Genomic DNA, 24,744 nt, shown 5'->3' on the forward strand with positions numbered 1-24,744 from the left:
ATAATTTTTTGGAGGTCATGAGTGACGGTTTTTCCATTGTCAGAAGCAATTTGTTCCTCCAAATCACACCACACTTCGAACACTGCATTTTCTGTCCATGTGACCTACCACAATTCTCACATGCTCGTTCCATTTCATATCACTTTGTAACGTTGCACCCACATATTTAAACGACATGACTGTGTCAGGAAGGGCACTATTAATTCTGTATCTGAACATTAAAGATTTGTTTTTTCTACTCATCCGAATTAACTTATATTTTTCTATATTTAGAACCAGCTGCCATTCATCAAGCCAACTAGAAATTTTGTCTAACTCGTCAATCAACTTCGACACCTTCCTGTACAGCACAGCATCATGAGGAAACAACCGCAGGCTGTTGCTTACCATATATACACTCCTGGAAATTGAAATAAGAACACCGTGAATTCATTGTCCCAGGAAGGGGAAACTTTATTGACACATTCCTGGGGTCAGATACATCACATGATCGCACTGACAGAACCACAGGCACATAGACACAGGCAACAGAGCATGCACAATGTCGGCACTAGTACAGTGTATATCCACCTTTCGCAGCAATGCAGGCTGCTATTCTCCCATGGAGATGATCGTAGAGATGCTGGATGTAGTCCTGTGGAACGGCTTGCCATGCCATTTCCACCTGGCGCGTCAGTTGGACCAGCGTTCGTGCTGGACGTGCAGACCGCCTGCAACGACGCTTCATCCAGTCCCAAACATGCTCAATGAGGGACATATCCGGAGACCTTGCTGGCCAGGGTAGTTGACTTACACCTTCTAGAGCACGTTGGGTGTCACGGGATACATGCGGATGTGCATTGTCCTGTTGGAACAGCAAGTTCCCTTGCCGGTCTAGGAATGGTAGAACGATGGGTTCGATGACGGTTTGGTTGTACTGTGCACTATTCAGTGACCCCTCGATGATCACCAGAGGTGTACGGCCAGTGTAAGAGATCACTCCCCACACCATGATGCCGGGTGTTGGCCCTGTGTGCCTCGGTCGTATGCAGTCCTGATTGTGGCGCTCACCTGCACGGCGCCAAACACGCATACGACCATCATTGGTACCAAGGCAGAAGCGACTCTCATCGCTGAAGACGACACGTCTCCATTCGTCCCTCCATTCACGCCTGTCGCGACACCACTGGAGGCAGGCTGGACGATGTTGGGGCGTGAGCGGAAGACGGCCTAAAGGTGTGCGGGACCGTAGCCCAGCTTCATGGAGACGGTTGCGAATGGTCCTCGCCGATACTCCAGGAGCAACAGTGTCTCTAATTTGCTGGGAAGTGGCGGTGCGGTCCCCTACGGCACTGCGTAGGATCCTACGGTCTTGGCGTGCATACGTGCGTCGCTGCGGTCCGGTCCCAGGTCGACGGGCACGTGCACCTTCCGTCGACCACTGGCGACAACATCGATGTACTGTGGAGACCTCACGCCCCACGTGTTGAGCAATTCGGCGGTACGTCCACCCGGCCTCACGCATGCCCACTATACGCCCTCGCTCAAAGTCCGTCAACTGCACATACGGTTCACGTCCACGCTGTCGCGGCATGCTACCAGTGTTAAACAGTGCGATGGAGCTCCGTATGCCACGGCAAACTGGCTGACACTGACGGCGGCGATGCACAAATGCTGCGCAGCTAGCGCCATTCGACGGCCAACACCGCGGTTCCTGGTGAGTCCGCTGTGCCGTGCGTGTGATCATTGCTTGTACAGCCCTCTCGCAGTGTCCGGAGCAAGTATGGTGGGTCTGACACACCGGTGTCAATGTGTTCTTTTTTCCATTTCCAGGAGTGTATATATGGACGGATCTCCGTCACGCTGACCACTCAGCTTTCGGACAACACGTTGTGGTCATACCTCATGTTCAAAACAAGAATGGTAAAGGTTACTGTTACATAATCAAGTTTATATTTACACATTTGGTTTTGCATTTATAACTAACATTCTGATAGGAACAGATGAAGATAAAAAAGAAGAATGTACTTTGATTAAACTGGAACCTTCTCCCTTATGAGAATTGCATACTTTCGAATCACTTCCAAGGGATCTCTTGCTACCACTGCTATGGTGGAATTTGTATGGCTTTGTTAACTACTTCCTGCACTAGAATCAAATTTTTTCTGGGCATTCCTGCACAGTTGTTCTGCTGATCAGTTCTTGTGAAACAAGACAGCAAATTAACGATTGGTGAGCTTTCTATCCTGGTTAATGAGAATCTGATATATTCTTTTTTTGGGATAACGGGTGCCCATTCTTCACGGAGTGCTGCACTGAGGAGAGCTATCGATGTCGGTCGGTCATGTCTGGCACGAAGTCGGCGTTTCAAAACATCCCACAGGTGTTCTATAGCACTCAGGCCAGGATTCTGTACAGACCAGTCCATTCTAGGGATGTTATTGTCGTGTGATCAATCCGCCAAAGGTCGTGCATTATGTACTCAATCGTGTTGAAAAATGCAGTCGCCATTCCCGAGTTGCTCTTCAACAGTGGGAAGCGACAAAGTGCTTAAAACTTTAATGTAGGCCCGTGGTGTGACAGTGTCACACAAAACAACAAGGGGTGCCAGCCCCCTCCATTAAAAACACGACCACACCATAACACCTCCGTCTCCGAATTTTAGTGTTGGCACTACACACACGCTGGCAGATGACGTTCACCGGGCATTCGCCATACCCACACCCTACCATCGGATCGCCACATTGTGTACCGTGATTCGTCACTTCACACAACATCTTACCACTGTTCAATCGTACAATGTTAAACGCTCCTTACACAGAGCGAGGCATTTACAGGCGTGATGTATGGCTTATGAGCAGCCGTTCGGCCGTGAAATCCAAGTTTTCTCACCTCTCGCCTAACTGCCACAGTACTTGCAGTGGATTATGATGCAGTTTGGAATTACTGTGTGTTGGTCTGGATAGATGTCTGCCTATTAACATTACGACCCTCTTTAACTGATGGCGGTCTCTGTCAGTCATCAGACGAGGTCAGCCTGTACGCTTTTGTGCTGTATGTGTCCTTTGAAATCGTATCGGAAACAGTGGACCTAAAGATATTTTGGAGTGTGGAAATCTCACGAACAGACGTATGACACAAGTGACACCCAATCAACTGACCCGTTCGCAGTCTGTGAGTTCCGTGTAGCGCACAACTCTGCTCTCTGACGATGTCTAATGACTACTGACGTGGCTGATATGAAGTACCTGTGCGGTAGCTGGCAGCACAATGCACCTAATATGAAAATCGCATGTTTTAGGGGGTGTCCGGATACTTTTGATCCCATAGTGTATCACTTCAGCGCCGCAGGATTAATAACATCTTTCGAAGGGGGAAAGTGCTTGCGTGAAAGAAAAACTTGTACTTTGGGTAATCCGTGTTGAGAACAGTAACTGGAAGACGTTTTCTTGTCTCAATGAATTCGCGGAGGATAATAGTGTGGATGTAGGGAAAATTAGTACCATTACTGTACGCTATGTTTGTGGTCTTACTCAGCAATTCTATGATAAATTTCCGAATTATTCATTTGAGTATGATTGGATCCACAAGCCTTTCGATACGATCGACCGCTTATGAACAGTGGAACAGGAGAAGTTAATGCTATTCTGAAGTGTTAGACCTCTTCGAAATGAATTTAAATAGCAGTCTCTCGAAAAGTTTTGGGTGCAGAATGGGAATGAATATCCCAATTCAGCCAGAAGTATATTGCACGTGTGACAGCCCTTCATGTCGACTTACTTGTGAGGGTCAACATATTCCACTATGGTTTTAATGAAGACGGAATTTTGGTCTCAGCTGCAGATGTAAAGGGGCTTATGAGTCACTGTTTCAAACATCCAACGAACACTGGACCTGCTTTATTCACAAATTCAAGCGCCACATCACACTAAAAGTGCAAATATCAAAATTATCCGAATTTTCAGCCATGTGCATTTGTACACTTTTTTATTTTCTTTCCAGATGATCAGTCTGAATAAAACAGTTTCTAAATGGGTATGTAAATTTTGATTATTGTTCTATCTCATTTGCAAATTGGTATCTTTCAAATACGAAGGAATTCGCAATGAATTAAGGTCCGTATTAATGGAAACAAACTGTAAACAACTAACTTATTTGTGAACTAAGTTTTTTTTTTAAAAAAAGATTTGTTAACTTTCAGTTCCTTTGAATAATAGAAATGTATGATAATTTCAAAAATATTTAAATTTGATATGATCGAAGCAGATTCTCTATTAATCATTACTTTTATTATAATAATAATAATAATCATTGTTATTATTGTTATTATTATTATTGTAACTGATAATCAGACAGAACTAAGTGGATATCATTGGATACTTTTGCGCCAAGTATAAGAAGTGTTGAAGAAGGAAAGAAAAATGGGGCAGAGGGGGACAAAAGAATTTTTGTTTCAGAAGGTGAGCGCAAAGGGAAAAAACCATGGGAACCCCTGCGTTGGTGGCCAGTACCGTGGAGGCCAAGAGTTCGGTTCCCAGCGACCACCTCAGATACGTCTGATCTGGAAAGGTCAGTATTGGGATGCCTTTTGGACTACACAACAAGCCATAAAAGTGGCGCCAAGTAGAAAGGCTTGAACCAGTCTGGCAGCCGCATGATATCAATTTATTTTCGTATCGCTGTTCCAAAGAATTTTCCAAACTGTAGTACCAGCAGGTATTTGCAGTTAACACATGTATTGAAAGAAATGTTGAAAATCATGTAATGAGATAGAAAGTACATACCAAGGTTAAGGCACCTTCCAAGGTTGTAAACCTTAGTGCCTTTTCCGTGGAACTGGAATTTAACTTCATGATTTCCTTGGTCATATGGAATTCGGAAAATGTCTCTTTGCCACTTCCCGTCAGGGCGCTATCAACATAAAACAGGACCTCCTATGAGCATAAATAGTGCAAAATCTCAATACTGTAACAATGAATGCGAAGTTTGAACTGAATTTAGCACATTGCAATTAATCCTCTATATAAGGAGACGTATGACACTAAAGCAGAGAAAAAAGAGAGAAAACTATTGCTAGCAAACAGTACTCATCAAGAGCAACTGTGAAGTAGTTAAATATGTAGAGCAGAAAACTTAAGGAATTAATGCAGAAAAGACTAAATAATTAACACATAAGGTGAATCTAGGAAATACAACTTTCTCTCAGAGAAGTATTGGAGCACGCAGCTATAATATTTACCCACAGAAATGCAATCTCTAACAACATCAATGTTTTCAAATAGAAATTAAATTTTTTTCCTAATAATCTGATCATTACTGTATGTGAATAATGGAATTAAAATAATTAGATAATTACAAACTTTTAAACATCTTTCGTGTACTTTTATACATGTATTTAATTTAGTGTGTACTACTATTATCTTTCCAACTTAGTGACACTGCGCAGACTCAACATGAGGTTACAGTGTACATTATTTTTTTATCTTACTCCTTGCCACACATTACTTTATTTTTCGCTGCGCTTCACATAATTCTTTGATACATCCAGCTGCCAGCTCGTCTTTTATGCTACATATTTCATATTAATCGTCGATCATAATCATATGGCTATTTCTCCGTTCACAAATGTTCTTCCAGTCATACTGAATAAAGGTCTATTCCCTTATCTCATGCTGTAGTACTTCTAGATTCTGCTCTTTGTTCATTGTGGTTGACTTGTAGGAACTGCATTCCTTGCCATGTTTTGCTGTTATGAGTAAATGCTATTCTAGACATAAGAAATCCCCATGCAGCAGTACCTTAACTTTGTAACAAGCTCTAATGACCTTTAATGTTCAATAATTATTAGTCTCTGCTCACAGACTGTGAAAGAATACCATCACTCGACTGTGCACATGCTGCTAAGGCAGCCAGCACCATAATATAGTGTAGCACCAGTTCACTACATATGTAATAAAATTAATGAATTTTCTGGAAGGTGGCGTCAGTTCTGAAGCTACTTGTACTATTATTTCAGGCAACTTCTGCATATACATCCGTTTTCCTGCTCTTAACGAACGTCGCTACAATTGTCTTTCTAGCAGACTAATAGAAGCAGGTGCTAATTTCATAGAAATTTCCTTGAGCTGTTTTGTAACTACTCAGTGGTTCAAGATCCATTTCCCACCTTGTTTAAGTATACAGTAGTGATAGAACTACACGTGCCGTAGCAATGCCCGTCTGTGACTGAAAATAATACATACTAACAAACCAAAACCAAAAAAAAAGAAGCTCTACGAAGGAATTATTCCAATAGGACGGATATTAGTAGACATATGTACAAATACAGACAAACAAATAACTACAATTTTTAAAGAGAAAGAGCTCCACAAACCAGGCTAGTGAATAGTGCCTTGGTCCATATTTGACCTTTATGCAAGCAGTTATTCTCCCTGGCATCGATTAATAGAGTTGTTGTGTGCCCTCCTGAGGGGCTTGTGAGTGGTGATACATCACTGGTACCAGCATATTTTTCCCCAGCTCATCAAAACCGAGGGAAAAAGAGCAAAACTGGAGTGGACACAGCATGAAATTATGATTTTTTTACAAAAAATAGAAATTTTCACGGAAATGAGGAAAACCACATTAATGGAGGAAAAATAGTCAAGCAGTATCCTGCTTCATACTTCGAGCTTCATCATCATCATTGGCTGCTGAGATTTTTTTACTGTTTTTTTTTTTTACTTTTAACACCAATGGTAGTTCCGTCCCAATCATAATCCTAAAAAGTTCATACATGAACTCGAACCATCCATCTTGATCATTCCAAGACATTTCTATTTCTTCTCTCCGTAAGTACCAGCTTAGACCTTTCATTCATTTAGAAAAGAATTTCTATAGAATAAATTTTCTGTTCACACCCAACTTTTGTTTAGTCATAAAAAAAACCAAGGAATGTCACATACACTTAGTCATCCTTCTTCCTCAAGAGTTTCTCAGCGGGCTATACGTGTGGAAACTTCATCTTCTGTAGCTGATGTTCATTAAAATTTCTTTCCCTCCTGCCCTTCCAAGGTATTCAGCTTGTATGAAACTGGCTTAGAAAGAACAGCTCGATCAACCATAAGAAATTCTGTTGCCTAGTTGACTTTGTAGCCCTTTTGGAAAAATTTTAAATTTGCTGATTCTCACTTTATTACTCACCTTACATTTAGGCTTGGCATCTTCAACATGAACTGCCTTCAGTAGTTCCTTCTCATCTTCTTTGGTTACGTCTGTTGGCTTCATCTTTACAGTCGAAAGCATCCAGTTATTGTACTCATCAACCAACTTTTCAACCAGTTCAATCGATTTGTAGTTACCTTGAACACCAAACTCTTTCCACATTTTCTTCCATCGGTGTTCTGTTAAATCCTTCGACAAAAGATGCATTCGACTCTCAAAATGTTGAGTACCGGTTGATATCACGTTTCTTCGCCACTTTTCAAAATTGTTTGTTGTAAAATTTTTTACCGTTTCTGTCTGTACATTTCTTTCCGAAGGCATCCTGCACATATTTCTCCTTACATGCGATGGCCGATGCAAAATTTGAGAAGGCTTTGATGACAGTCAATAAACATTTGGGTCTTTTGTTCATTTTTGAAACGCATTTCAAAGAACCAGAGTCCATTTCTATTAGGTCAGCTATCCATCAATCGTATATGAAATGTTGGGTGACACTAGTTCTTTTAAAAAAATTTCCCAAGGTTTCTGTTGTTCGTTGGTGGTTTCTTCACCAACATTCGCTACCTCTCTAGAGGCTAATTTTTTTAAACAAATTTACTTTTCTTTGTCTTACATACTGCACGAAGACCCTCAAGTCACTTCATCAAAGTTACATACTCTCTCGACATTGTAGCATAGTTCATGTTGACCTAGCTCGTCAAGCAGTTGTCTTGGTGTCACCACCAAATAAATCGAAGACGAACTCCTTCCTCGTTGTCCTTGCGGTAAGGTGCCCAGTGTGTGCCAACGTTGACAGAAGTGTCTAAATTTACCGCTCCACACACAACACTGTTTAATTGACTGGTTAGTTCACCGATCATGCAGATACCACGAAAGTGGTAGATTTTCAACTGTTTTGACAACTTTGCTAGGTTACAATTTGGTCGAGCTCTGTAGCTCCCTTATTCTCTATTGCAGGGTTGTGTCCCATCTGTTTCTTCCAATACTGCATCGTTCTTTTGTTTTGTCGCGATTACATTTTGCAATGGCAACAACGCCACCAGACGGTGAACCAATTACTCCTGGTGCACCAAGTAAAATTGGTAGAAATCCTCCATCATGTTGTGTTAGTCCTGACCCTTACTTCTTTTTCACAAGATATTCAACAATTTTTTTTACGAGACGTATGCGTAGAGTTATGAGCAGGTTTACAACAGAATTTTTCTTGTCTTTCCCCGTTCATTGCGAGCCAGTCAAAAGCTCGTGGTTGCTGTGTAGGTGATAGTTGTCGAGTTTAGTCTTCCCACTCTGCAGAACACTGCAGTCAATCGTGCAATTGTTCATTTACGCAGACAAAAAAGATAAACCATTTATTTATGAACCTCATCTGTTGTCATCCAAGCCATGCCTAGTTTTCCTTTTCCATACACTAGTCCTCTTACCGTCATTGCAGGCAATTTTTAACCAAATGAAGCATCTTCTGCTTGCATTGGTCCCTTTGGAGCCGACTGACGTTCTTTGCCAGCTCTACGTCTTCTATCTAGCTCTGTATGGTATCTGTGGGCTATGTCACGTCTTTTGCCTACTTCATACAACGGAATAATTCCTTGTTTCCTCGAGCCAGTCTGTCATCCAGTTTTGTTCAAATGGTTGAAATGGCTCTGAGCACTATGGGACTTAACATCTATGGTCATCAGTCCCCTAGAACTACTTAAACCTAACCAACCTAAGGACATCACACACATCCATGCCCGAGGCAGGATTCGAACCTGCGACCGTAGCAGTCGCGCGATTCCGGACTGAGCGCCTAGAACCGCTAGACCACCGCGGCCGGCATCCATCCAGGTTTGTTCCTGGACCACAATAAATTTACCCTGGCAGATGCCTTTCGAACGCAAGTTCGTTGATCATCGTTTTCACCAAGCCCTTACCACACTTTTCACTTTTGCAGAATGTATGGGGAAGATTGTTCAAGTATCTGACTCTTGCGAATGTTGATAAATAAGTTACTGTATTTATTCCACAACATCTACTTTACTACCAATATTTTCATTGTTAAAATATTTGTTGCCTTCCATCTCCTCACCACGGATACTCATTAATCTATCTCGTAACTGATGTACACCATTCATCCCGATATACTCGTCTACTTTGTCTGTGTACATATTTATCACGCCTTCACCCATTTTCTCATAAGCATTTGAACGAATGATCCAGACTTTGATCAACCTTCAGTCTTGGGAAGAAAAGGTCAACCATTTCCCTTACCAAATAAATGTTCTTGAGCACCACCCATGAACCATGGACCTTGCTGTTGGTGGGGAGGCTTGCGTGCCTCAGCAATACAGATAGCTGTGCCGTAAGTGCAACCACAACGGAGGGGTATCTGTTGAGATGCCAGACACACGAGGGTCTCCTGAAGAGGGGCAGCGGTCTTTTCAGTAGTTGCACGGGCAACAGTCTGCGTGATTGACTGATCAGGTTTTGTAACGCTAACCAAAACACAATTACTGTGCTGGCACTGCGAACAACTGAAAGCAATCGGAAACAAGCCGTAATTTTCCCCCAGGATATTCAGCTTTACTGTATTGTTAAATGATGATGTTGCCCTCGTGGTTAAAATATACCGGAGGTAAAATAGGCCCCATTCGGATCTCCAGGCGAAGACTACTCAGAGGACGTCATTATCAGCAGAAACAAAACTGGCGTTCTACAGATCATAGCGTGGAATGTCAGATTCCTTAACCGGGCAGGTAGGTTAGAAAATTTAAAAAGTGAAATGGATGGGTTAATGTTAGATATAGTGGGAATTAGTGAAGTACAGTGGCAGGAGGAACAAGACTTCTGTTCAGGTGAATACAGGATTATAGAAACAAAATCAAGTATGCATAATGCACGAGTAGGTTTAATAATGAATAAAAATTATAGGAACGCGGATAAGCTACTACGAAAAGCATAGTGAACACATTAGTCTAGCCAAGGTAGACACGAAGCCCACGCCTACCACAATACTACACGTTTATATGCCAACTAGCTCCGCAGATGATGAACAGATTCAAGAAATTTATGTGCGATAAAAGAAATTATTCAGATACTTAAGGGAGAGGAAAATGTCATAGGAGAAGATAGAGAATGAGAAGTAGTAGGTGAATTTGGACTAGGAGTAAGAAATGAAAGATGCAGCCGCCTGGTAGAATTCTGCACAGAGCATAACTTAATCATAACTAATACTTGTTTTAAGAATCGTGAAAGAAGACTGTATGCATGCAAGAGGCCTCGAGACACTGGAAGGTTCAAAAATGGTTCAAATGGCTCTGAGCACTGTGGGACTTAGCTTCTGAGGTCATCAGTCCCCTAGAACTTAGAACGACTTAAACGTAATTAACCTAAGGACATCACACACATCCCTGCCCGAGGCAGGATTAGCACCTGCGACCGTAGCGGTCTCGCGGCTCCATACTGTAGCACCTAGAACCGATCGGCTACCCCAGCCGGCCTGGAAGGTTTCAGATAGATTGTATAATGGTAAGACAGAGATTTAGGAACAAGATTTGAAATTTACTGTGGCCGATGTGGCTCTGACCACAATATATTGGTTATGAACTATAGACTGAAATTGAAGAAACTGCAAAAGGTAGTAGTTTAAAGAGATTGGACCTGAATAAAGTGAAAGAACCATGGGTTGTAGAGCGTTTCAGAAGGAGCAAGATCGAGAGCTATCAGTTCTGTTCGTCCCCAGGCAACGAGAAGATGAAAAGCAAACTAAATACTCCCAACAATGGTCGTCCGTTGTTTTCATCAGCCTCGTTACGCTTGACTTCGTGTCTTGCCGGTGAAACAGCTATGAAAGGTCACGTCCTCAACAACGGGAAGATAAAAAGTAAGAAAGATGAAGTACTTTTTTCATTTGATATTCTTGGTGGCTTCTTCAAAGAGTATATATAAAGAAATGATAGTGACGCAAGAAGGCGATCTAATAGTATGTTTCACATGAAGTTGAGGTGCAAGCGACGCCATTCTTCGTTAGTCTGATCGAAATGACGTTGTTGAAATAGTAGGTATGCTTCCAAAGGTAGGCAAAATTGTCGTGGAGAGTATGGCAATCCGTGCTACTGCAGTTAGATACGAACCAGAATATTTGCTCGAACTACTACAAGAAAGTCCTAAAATCTGAAAATTTCCATCCATTTATTTCTTTGAAGCACAAAACGTCGAGATGACAGGACTGAGCAGCAAAAGAAATTTCGAGCTAGATGTCACCTAATTTTCTTAACTTAAATCTATTCAGTTTCTTTCAAAATTATACCATCTGTGTCTTAGACATGTTAGTAATCATAACTGCATTGACAACACGAAATATGACAATGAAGCTGTGTGCAACGTTCAACGGCAAAATTCCGAATGATGCACACATCTATATAATCATATATGGCAAGGAAAAATTTGATATACGACGCTCGACTCAGAATTGTCAGTGAAATTTTTTTAAGAATTTTCTGTACGAAGTGACTTCTGAAGTAATGTTTGGACTATGTCCAGTCTTAAGCATGCTTCCTCTGGCTCTTAAATTTCCATTAATTTTATGTGTTTTGCCGTTAGTTGAGGTCCTTTCATGTTATATCTACACACTGCAGTCCCCCCTCACCCACACACACACATTACATTTATGTCAGTGTTACTGCTATGTTGTCGATGACAAATTTTACATCTGTTTGCATGTTTATCCATAGCTAATAGATTTATAAAAACGCAGTCACAAGTTTAATTTCTTGGCACTTACTACGTATTTTTGTTGTTTTCTTCTCTTTCGTCATACCCCATGGAATACAACACTCAGAGTTCTTCGTTGGTGAGATTCCTCTTTTTTATATATTTTATGACATTCTTTGCCTGTGTTATAGTGTTTCTCCATCATTTACATATGTGGGTGAAAGTCATCGAGTGACTTCTCCTTACCACCCTGAATTCATCTTTATGTCACCACCATTTATGTAGAAAAAAGCCTTGGTATATTTAAAGTCGCGTGGCTTCAAGATTTTTTCCTACATAAATGGGTGAACGTGAGGTAAGAATACTGCCCTCTCTTGTTTAGTAACCGTGTGTTACCCTGATAAGGATGAAGTGTCTGCCTTTATAATCAGTTGAGTGATTAACACGTTTTTCATTTGTTTAATCCCGATGACGACGAAATTTGTGCAGTTTATGAGTATTACAAACATCGTAATTGAATAAGTAGTGATCGTACGGGAGTATATCTATCATATTTTTCAGGACAATATCTTGTTGTTGTGAGGAATCAACGCTTGTTTATTCACTAATTTGAGACGACTTCATTTCTATCACGTATCTTCGTACCAGGTTCATCGTTCTTTATTTTTCAACGTCGATGAACAACCTATGCACTCTTGAAGCCACATTATATCCTGCATTACACATTTTTTGACTCCTTTCGATTTTTCTTTCTTTCTTGCTATCAACTTTACTAACATACATTTTTGCTCTCATACCACAAACTTCTTCCATTATTGTTCCATTGCACTGATCCTTCATCTTTCCTACAAATTTCTTGGTCACTGGTGGTACACTGTAAATGCTCTCTGTTGGATAGTCACTTGTGTCAAATTTTTCGATCATCGGTTCATGTCATCGTAGAAATCTTCAGTCTGTTTGTTTTAGATGAAGCTGTCAGTGCCTTGGTAACTAAGTTCAGTTTTTTTCTCCGTATTTTAGCTTCATCACGTTGTGGTACAGGTCGCACATTAACTCTCTAGACACGTCGAGTATACTCATACCAACAAAACCTGGCTTGTTGAAAACGATTTTTACCTTGTTCATGTCGATGGGAGCAAATTTCGTTAAAAATCGTTCTTCCTTTCAAGTTTGGCTTTGTCACAAGTTTTTCACACTTTTCTGTACTGAAGCCCAATTTTGTGTCCTCTCTGTTCCTTGTGTTCTCCATCGTCTTGTAAAACAATGAGTTGTGTATTAACTGGTAGAAACTGAAACTTCCTGGCAGATTAATACTGTGTGCCCGACCGAGACTCGAACTCGGGACCTTTGCCTTTCGCGGGCAAGTGCTCTACCATCTGAGCTACCGAAGCAGGACTCGTGCCAGCTACTCACAGCTTTACTTCTGCCAGTATCTCGCCTCCTACCTTCCAAACTTTACAAAAGCTCTCCTGCGAACCTTGTAGAAGTTCACTTTCTACGTTGTTATCCCTGGGCGAGAGATAATTTGAAATTCCTATAATGAACGACATATTAACGTTTGTCATTTAGTGTTGGACACAATTTTATTCCCTGTAAGAAGCGACAAATCTTTGCGAAGATCATATAATTCCTTCGGAAATGCTACGTCAACCACGAAAATATATCCAACAGGGGAAGTCTCCGACATTTCACATATTTTTTTCGGAATTTAGCGAAGTTGGTTAATCCCATTCAAACTAAGCATATGGTTAAAATTGACTCATGGCATATCCATACGCGTGGTCTTAATTGAGACTGTCAAAAATTTGTTGTCTTCCTTGAATCCTAATTCTTCAAAAATTTGTTGTTTCCTATCACGTAAACTAGAATGCTCCTCCTCTTATCGACTTTTCTAATGATTCTAATAATCATGTCATGGTGGTGTCTAGTCATTTTTGAAAAGGTGTCCCAAGATAATTCTGGTGCTGTGTAGTACCAAGAAGAATCAAGATCGTCAGTTTTCAGGCAAGTTTCACTAGGGTTTGGAAACACATGACCCAACAACAAAACAGCTGTCAAAAGGTATTCACCAAGATTTTCGGCATTAAATTGTTTCCAAACCAACTGTTCATGCTGGTAATCTTGGTCATTTATGGCACAGTCGTTGAGCTTGTTGTGAAATTCTTTCTTCCATGGAAGCTGTGTTTCTTCAAATTTATTTCAAGAATATACGTAATCGTAGGGATAAACGCCTTTTTTAGTTACTAGATCGATTAATTTCTCTTTGAAAAATGCTGTAACGTTCGTCACCTGTCCTTCCTACAGATTCGACGAAAGTCTCTCAAGACTTGATGTTATGAACCAAAAGGTGTCAATAAATCACTTCAGATTTTCTGACTTCTGACTGAAGCTAATGAATCTTTCTCCGTTCTTTCGGATCAAATCTTTCTCTTCTTCATCGCACACAAGCTTGCTCACGAATAAATGTGAATTACAACTTGAGAAATTGTGTAGATGAGTTGGATGTTTCATTTGTAGATTACACCGATTGCTTAGTGAAGGTATGTATTTTCCAGTCAAATGATCGTATGACGAACCTTTTTGTTCTTCGGTGAGTAAAGACCTCAACACAGTAGACATCTTTCAGATTCACAGTATATTGACTGTTCCTTTCATGATAGTGGCTACATTTCTTCAATTACATAGTAAAGTCTTCCGATTGCTTCAACTTCTTTCACACCCTCAATGAATTTTTTATGCTACTTAGTTCCTCGATACACGACTGGTTCCTTGTAGTGACCCTTCATGTACTTGACGTAGTAACAAAATCTACTTGGCTCATGTCGTATTTTTGATTGATCGTGTTGCAGTTTTCGACTTTAGTCGTAAAGTCTATGATTGTGCGTATATGACGAAAGGAATCTTCGTCGTGTGTTGACAACTTTTGAAGATTATGTGTTGACCCTTCTTCGGCAGTTGAACAGTGAATGCCTTGCTGACTATGCAATTTGGTGTGTGGTCATCCATTTTACTGTCGAAGGTGGATGACATACATGTCACAGATAAATATTTTATTTTCATTGTTTTGTAATTGGACTGGAAACGATGCGTGACAGATCAAACAGTAGTGAGGTTTCACGCGTTCCTTAAAAAATGGCAAATTTACGTGTTTTTCTCTCTTGTTCTTCTTCATTTTCAGTGGGTACACTTGAAATTTTTCATCGAATGAGTAAACACTGATAGATACTTTCATTCTTCCTTCAGCGTTGGGAGTGTCATAACTACGATGTGAAATGAAATGTTGGGCATCTTTTCTGCATAAATTTCTTGTTGTTACGTTTTCTGTAAGAAATTTTCTTTTTTTTTCCTTCTTTTGTCATCTCGATATAATGCTGAAACGAGCCTGTTTGGCTCTTATTTTTTCTGGGTGTTCAGTGTCTGATTATCCACTCAGTGGGACACATCGATTAACTGACTGTTGCAAGCCAATAATTCTGTTTAAAGTCCAACCCGAGTCACACAAGCAGCAAAGTCAGCCTTATTGCTATTTTGTAGAACTGAACTGGGTCTCTTCCGGTTGTGATCCTATAGTTCTGTGTCTGGAAGCAAAATTCCATGATTTTTTCACTTCTCCTCATCGTGTAATTTCATAATTTTCGTGATTTTCGAGCTAGATGCATGCGTTCAAGAAAAGTTTTTGTTCTTGCAAGCCCAGGTTGTTCGCAAAATTCATTGCCTGTAGTCTGTTGGCAAATGCCATGATGTGTAGCTGTTTCCTACAAGTGCGCTGTTTCACGAGAACACCCTTGTGAAACGTAAAGATTTCATCATTTTTCATGATTTCCTCGGATTTTTGAGGTTCGTCGATTTCGAAGACTTCATCTTCTTCATAAAGTTATGTTTACAAAGATTTACTTAAATTTTCCATTGATCATCGACATATTTAAGGATAAATTAAATTAATTCATTTCTTCTTTGTCTACTGTATCCAGTATACAGTAGGCAAGAAGCTGAGTTACAGTTGATTGCTTCGATTGGCCACACATTGAGTAGCAGGAAAATTTAAGGAAAAAAAATTCTACAAGTCAGGCGTACGCCAGCAGGTGAAACATCGGAGAAAATTTTTTTTTTCCGTTCGTGACACAGCTATCAATCGTGTTTATCTGAACCACAACTTCTTGCCTAGTGGTTTGGTATTTCCGTAACACTTGTGCAGCAGAAAACAGTTGTGAAAAGCATTAAAAAATGTGTGCAGAAATTCTTGTTCTCGAATCTACTTTTGTATCTGGAGTACCACAGTATCTCGCGGTTCTAGGCGCGCAGTCCGGAACCGTGCGACTGCTACGGTCGCAGGTTCGAATCCTGCCTCGTGCTTGGATGTGTGTGATGTCCTTAGGTTAGTTAGGTTTAAGTAGTTCTAAGTTCTAGGGGACTAATGACCACAGCAGTTGAGTCCCATAGTGCTCAGAGCCATTTTTTAGTACCACAGTATATACAAGTTCGAAGGTTGCTTTCTCCGTCAAATGGTACACAAACAAGTTTACCGAAGGGAACAGTCATGGCCAGCGGAATCCTATACAAAGATATGTATGGGGACGATCTTCATCATCATCTGTGTACTTACTGACGACTTGAACGCGTGGAGTGTTTCGGTTAGTTCTGAAGTTAGTTCCCGTGTGGAGTAGTGTACATAGCGTAGAGATGGTTGAAAGAACAATCTCTGTGAAAATTCTTTCTTTTTCCTTCGTGAACCAGATTTATGCTTACTTTCAAAACCGCTTTTTCTATAGGAATTTCATCGGTTTTGGTTTTTCAGCTGTTTCAGTCAGAACTACAGGTTTGGAAAAAGAGGGGGGCGGTACTGACAGTGCATCACTACTATCGTGCCAAATTCTGTGCTGTTGGTGACTTAGATTTCCAACCATTCACTGCTGGTCGGAGAGCACAGTCCATATTGCACCAACAGTTCTCAGTGGAGGAGAGATATGGCGACATTGCTGGCCAAAGTGAGCTTTGGCAAGCTCCAAGACAGGCAGCAGAAATTCTCGACGTGTGGGGGTGGGAGTTGTCCTCCTGCAGTGTAAGCCCAGGATGGTCTATTGCGACAGGCAACAAAACGGAGCGTAGAATATCGTCGATGTACCGCCGTGGTGCAAGGGTGACGCAGTTGGCGAGCAAAGTCGTCCGGCTGATGTCCCACTGCTGTGCTGGCCACCTCCAGACACGCATTCACTGCCCGTTGGTGCTCATTTCGAAGCGGGACTTGTCTTCATCACCGCATTGGTTTACAATGGGGTGGGCAATGGCCTTGCCGCAGTGGGTACACCGGCTCCCGCGCTATCAGGCGCGGTCGGCACTGGTATGGGTGACCATCCAGGCCGCCATGCGCTGTTGCACATTTTACAGGGTTCACTCAGCCTCGTGATGCCAATTGAGGAGCTACTTGAGCGAACAGTAGCGGCTTCGGTCAAGAAGACCTCCATAACGACCGGGAGAGCGGTGTGCTGACCCAATGCCTATCCTATCCGCATCCTCCTCGGAGGATGACATGGCGGTCGGATGGCTCCGATGGACCACTTGTGGCCTGTAGAGGGTTTACAACGGAGTGTGACAGGGTTGGAGGCTACACCCACGTTATCTAATTTGTACACTGGGCAAGCAGTAAAGAGAGCGACAGAAATAATTGCAAAAGGAAGAATTTGCAGAAAAAATATAAAAAATTGATGTTTACCATGAAATTTTAATGCTGTAAGATCTAAACAGAATGGACAGTGTCGTAAAAGGAGGATATAAAGAGAACATTGTCGTTGTTCTTGAGGACTTCAGTGGCAACACTTGTTTGGTGCAGCTCTCTTTGCCACTTTATCCTGTGCAAGCGTCTTCAGCTCCGAATTACTACTGCAAAATACTTACTGTAGTCATCTCTTGGCCTCCTTACACGATTTTGCCCCCACAGATCAATCCAGTACTAAATTGGTGATTCATTGATGTTTTAGAATGCCTCCTATCAGTCGATCCCCGCTTCTAGTCAGGTTGTGCTAGAAATTTCTTGTCTCCCCAATCTTATAAAGCACCTTCTCATTAGTTACGTGATCCACCATTTAATCTCCAGCATTCTTCTGTAGCACCACATTTTAAAATCTTCCTATTCATCTTCTTGTCTAAACAGTTTATCGTCCATGTATCCTCCATTCAAGACATTCTTTCACGAAAGACTTCCTGACACTCAAATCAAAATTCCATGTTACAAATTTGTCTTCTTTACAAACGCTTTTCTTGTCATTGCCAGTCTACGTTTTATAAATTCTCTACTTCGACCATCATCAATTTGCTGCCCAAATACCTAACCTCATCTGTTACTTTAAGTATCTCGTTTCCTAATCTATTTCCCTCAGCATCACCCGGTTTAGTTCGACTAAATTCCTTAATCTTTGTTTTGCTATTCTTGATATTCGTCTTATTTCCTCGTTTGAAGACACTGTTCATTCCGTTCAGCTGCTATTCGAAGTCCTTTGCTGTCTCTGACCGAATGAGAATGGATTCAGCAATTTTTAAAATTTTTATTTCATCTCTCTGTACTTCAACGCCTAGACAAGCTTCTTCTTTGGCTACAAACTATTTTATATTCATGTTAGTAATGCCACTTTTTATTGCCAATCTAGCCGCATCAAAACTTGTAATTTCCGCTTACAACAACACATTTTTATTTTTTCTTTGTAGACGTAGGCAAATTCTAAAACATGGCTCTAACCGCAGTTTTCACCAAACAGAAATTTGTCCTAGGTTAATGGAGTGCATCTTTGTTACCTTTCGCTCGCCATAGTATTCAAAATATTCACTTATGCCCATGATCTTTTAACATTGTGATTACATTGGAGACATATCATTATTAATTGTTATATCCAAGAAAATTCGTGATACTGTACTTTCCCTTTTACCATGTACATTGCACATGATAATGCGGCTTTAGACAATGAAACGTTTGTGTTTTAATAAACAACTGTTTTACCAGCTGTTAGCGGAATTCTTCCTAACAGCATTTTCTTTGAGTTCCTTTACTGCCTGGTCAATGCACAGACTGAATAACATTGGGGGTAGGCTACGACCCTGTCTCACTACCTTCCCAACCACTGCTTCCCTTTCATGCCCCTCGAGTCTTATTACTGCCGTCTGGTTTATGTACACATTGTAAATAGCCTTTCTCTCCGTGTATTTTCCTCTGTTACTTTCAGGATTTCAAAGAGTGTATTCAAATCAACGTTGTCTAAAGCTTTCTCTAAGTGTACAAATGCTGTTAACGCAGGTTTGCATTTTCTCAATATATTTTCTAAGATAAATCGCACTGCCAGATTTGCATCGCGTATTCCTTCATTTAACCTGAATCGAAACTGATCCTCCCTGATGTCGACTTCTACCAGTTCTTCCATTCTTCTGTAAAGAATTCATGTTGGTATTTTTCAAGCATGACTTATAAAACCAATAGTTCGATAATATTCACACCTGTTAGCCCCTGTTGGCTTTGAAATTGTAATCATAATACTCTTCTTGGATTCTAAAGGTATTTCGACAGTCTCACACATCTTTCATACAAGATGAACGGGTTTTGTCATAGTTGGTTCTCCAAAATCTGTCTGTAGTTCTGGCGCAATGTCGTGAACTTAGATCTTTCAGAGCCCTGTCAAATTCTTCTCCCAGTATGATATCTCCCATCTCATCTTCATTTAAGTCCTCTTCCATTTCGACAACATTGCCCTCAATTACATGTCCCTTTTATAGGCCCTCTGCTACTGTATTCCTTTCCCCTGTTGTCAACCATCGCCTAACACTCCTCTGGTTCTTTCAACCTAACCAGGTTCCATCACCTGATTTCCGATCTCTTTGCAATTTCTTCAGTTTTAATCAACTGTTCATGACCGATATTGTCGTCGCAGTCTACATCTGCCCCTGGAAATGTGTTACAACTGAAAATCTGGTTCAGAAATGTCTGTCGTACAATTATATAATCAATCCGACCTTCTGGTGCCTCCGGGTCTCTTCCACGTGTACAGCTTCTTTCATGGTTAAATTGTGTTCTGTGCATAATTCTACCAGTTGGCTTCCTCTTTCATTCCTTTCCTCCAGTCCATAATCATTTCCTATTTTTCCTTGTCTTCCTTTTCCTACTGTCGAATGTCAGTCCGTCACTATCACATTTTGTGTCCCTTAACGTTCTTCATACATTTGTTCGATCTCTTCGTCACCTGCGGAACTAACTAGCATAAAAACTTGTTCTAGTGTGGTGGCTAGTGCATTCACTATGCTACTCATAGCAGCTTACACTCATTCTAATTTTCTTCTTCATTACCAAACCTACCCCTGCATTACCACTGTTTTGTTTTTATAACACTGTATTCATCTGAAGTCCTTTTCCTTCTGGCACATAATTTTACTAATTCCCACAACATATAACGTTAACCTGTCAATTTCCCTTTGACACGTGCCCGATTAAGGGCTTCATCTTTCAATGCTCCCATCTGCAGAACGCAAGTTTTGTTTCTCCTGATGATCACATCCTCACAGGTAGTCCCCGCATGAAGATCCGAATGGGGGAGTATATTGCCCGGCGAATATTTTACCCAAGACGACGCCATCATCATTTAAACATTTGGTAGAGCTGTAGGCCCTCGAAAAAAATTACGGATGTATTTTCCACCGCTGTCAGCTGTTCGCAGTACAAGGATAGCAAGGCCGTTTTGGTTGACACTGCAACGACAGATCAGTCAATCATCCAGACTGTTGCCCCTGCAACTATTGAAAAGCCTGCTGCCCCTCTTCAGGAACCACACGTTGGTCTGCCATAGCATCAGATGCCCCTCCATTGTGGATGCCCTTACGGTACACCTATCTCAATCAGTGAGGTACGATAGCCTCCCTGGTGAATGTAGTTGAATTATCTCAGGCGATGCTGAGAAAATAAGGACAGAAATGAGGTAGATGAGATTCGCTATTTCGGCAGCAAAATGACTGATGATGGCCGAGGAAGGGAGGCAGTGAAAACAAAATCTTTCCTGAACAAGAGAAATTTCTTAACTCGAGTGTATATACACTCCTGGAAATTGAAACAAGAACACCGTGAATTCATTGTCCCAGGAAGGGGAAACTTTATTGACACATTCCTGGGGTCAGGTACATCACATGATCACACTGACAGAACCACAGGCACATAGACACAGGCAACAGAGCATGCACAATATCGGCACTAGTACAGTGTATATCCATCTTTCGCAGCAATGCAGGCTGCTATTCTCCCATGAAGACGATCGTAGAGATGCTGGATGTAGTCCTGTGGAACGGCTTGCCATGCCATTTCCACCTGGCGCCTCAGTTGGACCAGCGTTCGCGCTGGACGTGCAGACCGCGTGAGACGACGCTTCATCCAGTCCAAACATGCTCAATGGGAGACAGATCCGGAGATCTTGCTGGCCAGGGTAGTTGACGTACACCTTCTAGTGCACGTTGCGTGGCACAGGATAAATGCGGACGTGCATTGTCCTGTTGGAACAGCAAGTTCCCTTGCCGGTCTAGGAATGGTAGAACGATGGGTTCGATGACGGTTTGGACGTACCGTGCACTATTCAGTGTCCCCTCGACGATCACCAGAGGTGTACGGCCAGTGTAGGAGATCGCTCCCCACACCATGATGCCGGGTGTTGGACCGGTGTGCCTCGGTCGTATGCAGTCCTGATTGTGGCGCTCACCTGCACGGCGCCAAACACGCATACGATCATCATTGGCACCAAGGCAGAAGCGACTCTCATCGCTGAAGACGACACGTCTCCATTCGTCCCTCCATTCACGCCTGTCGCGACACCACTGGAGGCGGGCTACACGATGTGGGGGCGTAAGCGGAAGACGGCCTAACGGTGTGTGGGATCGTAGCCCAGCTTCATGGAGACGGTTGCGAATGGTCCTCGCCGATACCCCAGGAGCAACAGTGTCCCTAATTTGCTGGGAAGTGGCGGTGCGGTCCCCTACGGCACTGCGTAGAATCCTACGGTCTTGGCGTGCATCCGTGCGTCGCTGCGGTCCGGTCCCAGGTCGACGGGCACGTGCACCTTCCTCCGACCACTGGCGACAACATCGATCTACTGTGGAGACCTCACGCCCCACGTGTTGAGCAATTCGGCGGTACGTCCACCCGGCCTCCCGCATGCCCACTATACGCCTTCGCTCAAAGTCCGTCAACTGCACATACGGTTCACGTCCACGCTGTCGCGGCATGCTACCAGTGTTAAAGACTGCGATGGAGCTCCGTATGCCACGGCAAACTGGCTGAAACTGACGGCGGCGGTGCACAAATGCTGCGCAGCTAGCGCCATTCGACGGCCAACACCGCGGTTCCTGGTGTGTCCGCTGTGCCATGCGCGTGATCATTGCTTGTACAGCCCTCTCGCAGCGTCCGGAGCAAGTATGGTGGGTCTGACACACCGGTTTCAATGTGTTCTTTTTTCCATTTCCAGGAGTGTATTTAAGTGCTAGGAAGTCTTCTCTGAAGGTATTTGTCTGCAGCATAACGTTGTACGGGAGTGGAACATGGACGATAGAAAGTGTAGAGAAGAGGAGATTAGAAATTTGTGAAATGTGGAGCTACAGAAGAATGCTGGAGGATAGATGGAGAGAGCCTGTACGTTGTGGGGAATAGGATTGGGAAGAAAATAAATTTGGGGCTCAACTTTATTAACAGAAGGCAGTAGCTATGCAGAAATGGAGAAGATTGCTCAGGCTACAGTAGCATGTACAGCTGCATCAAACCAGTCTTCGGACTGAGGACTACCACAACAACAACAACAACAACAACAACAACGATTGTCAGTTTCGTGAGTAAATTTTCGAAAAGTAGCAAAGAAAATAATATTAGGCAAGTTTTGGGATAAGAACTCCTTGAGCCTCTTGGACAACTACATCTTCTTCGTTTCTTCAGACAAAGTCATAAATGACTTCAAAACAAGGTTCTGCCAAGGAATAAACAAGAAAAAATTTTCTGAGGGGCGCTACGTAAGATTAGACCTTAACGTCCTGCGGAAGATGAGGTCACTGGAGGGATATTACTCACTCGAGTAGGATAAAAACGAATAAATGAAAACGTTAAGAAAGGAATCATCCCGGCGTAATCAAATAAGGGGAAAACATGAAAACGTAAATCCTCACGACCGAAAATGTTAGAAACGTCCAAAACGTCAGATCAGGCTCTTGACTACCATACCACGGCGCTCCAAGTGACGTCCTCTACTATTCAGCCAAAGCCTTTCATTGCGTGGATCTCAGAATTCCCCATGGGAAACTTAAATGATACGATGTTAATGGGATCCTTTTTGCATTTACGGAAAATTTCGATAAGAGGAAATATAGTTACCACATTGACAAAATATAGCAGAGAAATAACAATTGTAAGACAGAGCAGGAGGCATTAATAAGACAACGCGACTGTTACCGACCATTAACTGTTCACGCCCGCTCAGCATGTCACTGCAAAAGAAGTTGCTGATATGTCTCACATGCTTCATTTATAACAACAAATGCCTGCGTGATTGTATTCTTCGCCTGTCTGTTTCAAAGGAACGTAGTCCCTTTTGATGCCGCCTGTACCGGAATCAGGCAAATGGCTAGACACAAACACCGTCCTACTACATACTTTAGTACAGTGACCAAACATGACAAAATACTGATGTTGATCATCTATCTGTTTCATCTGTATCAGTTCGGAAAGAAATTTTTGCTATACGTTCAGCGTGTGGTGCCATCCCCATGACGTTACTGTGAAAAACCACGAAACTAGTGCGTCGATATAAAAACAATCGTAATAACGAAAATATTGATAAACGTGATAAAGACGATGTGTAGTGATTATTGCGGTGCAATATGGTACAAGACTATAGAAAAAGAACAATGAAAATTACTATTAATACCAAAACTATGTATTTTAATGATAATCTGTGAACAAAGATAAAAATGAATACACAGTCCTCTAACAAAGAAGAAAGAGACAAAACTAACTACTCTTCATTTTGTTCTTGATTGCAGAAGCACGCCATTCGTGATTAGAATGGTATGTGTTTGTTACTAATACTGTAAGAAAAAGCATTCTTATGATAATAATAATTAATCCTACAAATGTGTCAACTACAGTTTTCCTTTCAATAGTGTAGGGAAAGGCATCCCGAGCTTATTACTGAATAATTTGCACTTTTCCGATACTGAGCTGGTTTTATTTGAAAGACGCCATTACGGACGAGAATATAATTTTAAGTTTTTCTTTAAGTCACACGGAAAAATAGGAACTCACTTGCTGAGAATTATCTGCTTAGTGTTTCACTTGAAATTGAATAAATATTCATTGCAGAAACAGTTTTTGCAGTAGCCTGAACCAGTCAGTACGTATCAGATCTCACACGACTCACTACATAAAAAATAACTGTAATTCACATGTAAATAGAAATATCTTTCAAAGAATTTTAATCAGTTGTATAACAAGACTTCAATGCGAACCTCACAGAAAGCCCAGAGTCTCTTCTCATTAACACAACAATGAAGCTGGTCGCACTTTAATGTCCGCGACATTTAGCTTCCCTACATTTCATGTCTAGTACATTAAACATAAACATGGTTGTTTTTGTTGTGGTCTTCAGTTCTGAGACTGGTTTGATGCAGCTCTCCATGCTACTCTATTCTGTGAAAGCTTCTTCATCTCCCAGTACTTGCTGCAACCTACATCCTTCTGAATCTGCTTACTGTATTCACCTCTTGGTCTCCCTCTGCGATTTTTACCCTCCACGCTGCCCTCCAATGCTAAATTTGTTATCCTTTGATGCCTCAGAACATGCCCTACCAACCGATACCTTCTTCTTGTCAAGTTGT

At 41.8% G+C, this 24,744-nt stretch overlaps 1 protein-coding gene across 1 annotated transcript in view; it reads right to left on the reverse strand.

The window, feature by feature from the left end:
• The window catches only part of LOC126294954 (uncharacterized), a 607,599-nt gene that overhangs the window by 407,268 nt on the left and 175,587 nt on the right, over positions 1-24,744 (reverse strand). Inside the window, exon 9 of the mRNA XM_049987174.1 lies at positions 4,764-4,890. Within this exon, the coding sequence (XP_049843131.1) occupies positions 4,764-4,890 (127 nt within the window). The remainder of the gene's footprint in view (positions 1-4,763; positions 4,891-24,744) is intronic.

The sequence above is a fragment of the Schistocerca gregaria genome, chromosome 11 (genome assembly GCF_023897955.1).
Source record: "Schistocerca gregaria isolate iqSchGreg1 chromosome 11, iqSchGreg1.2, whole genome shotgun sequence".
NCBI classification, from domain to species: Eukaryota; Metazoa; Arthropoda; class Insecta; order Orthoptera; family Acrididae; genus Schistocerca; species Schistocerca gregaria.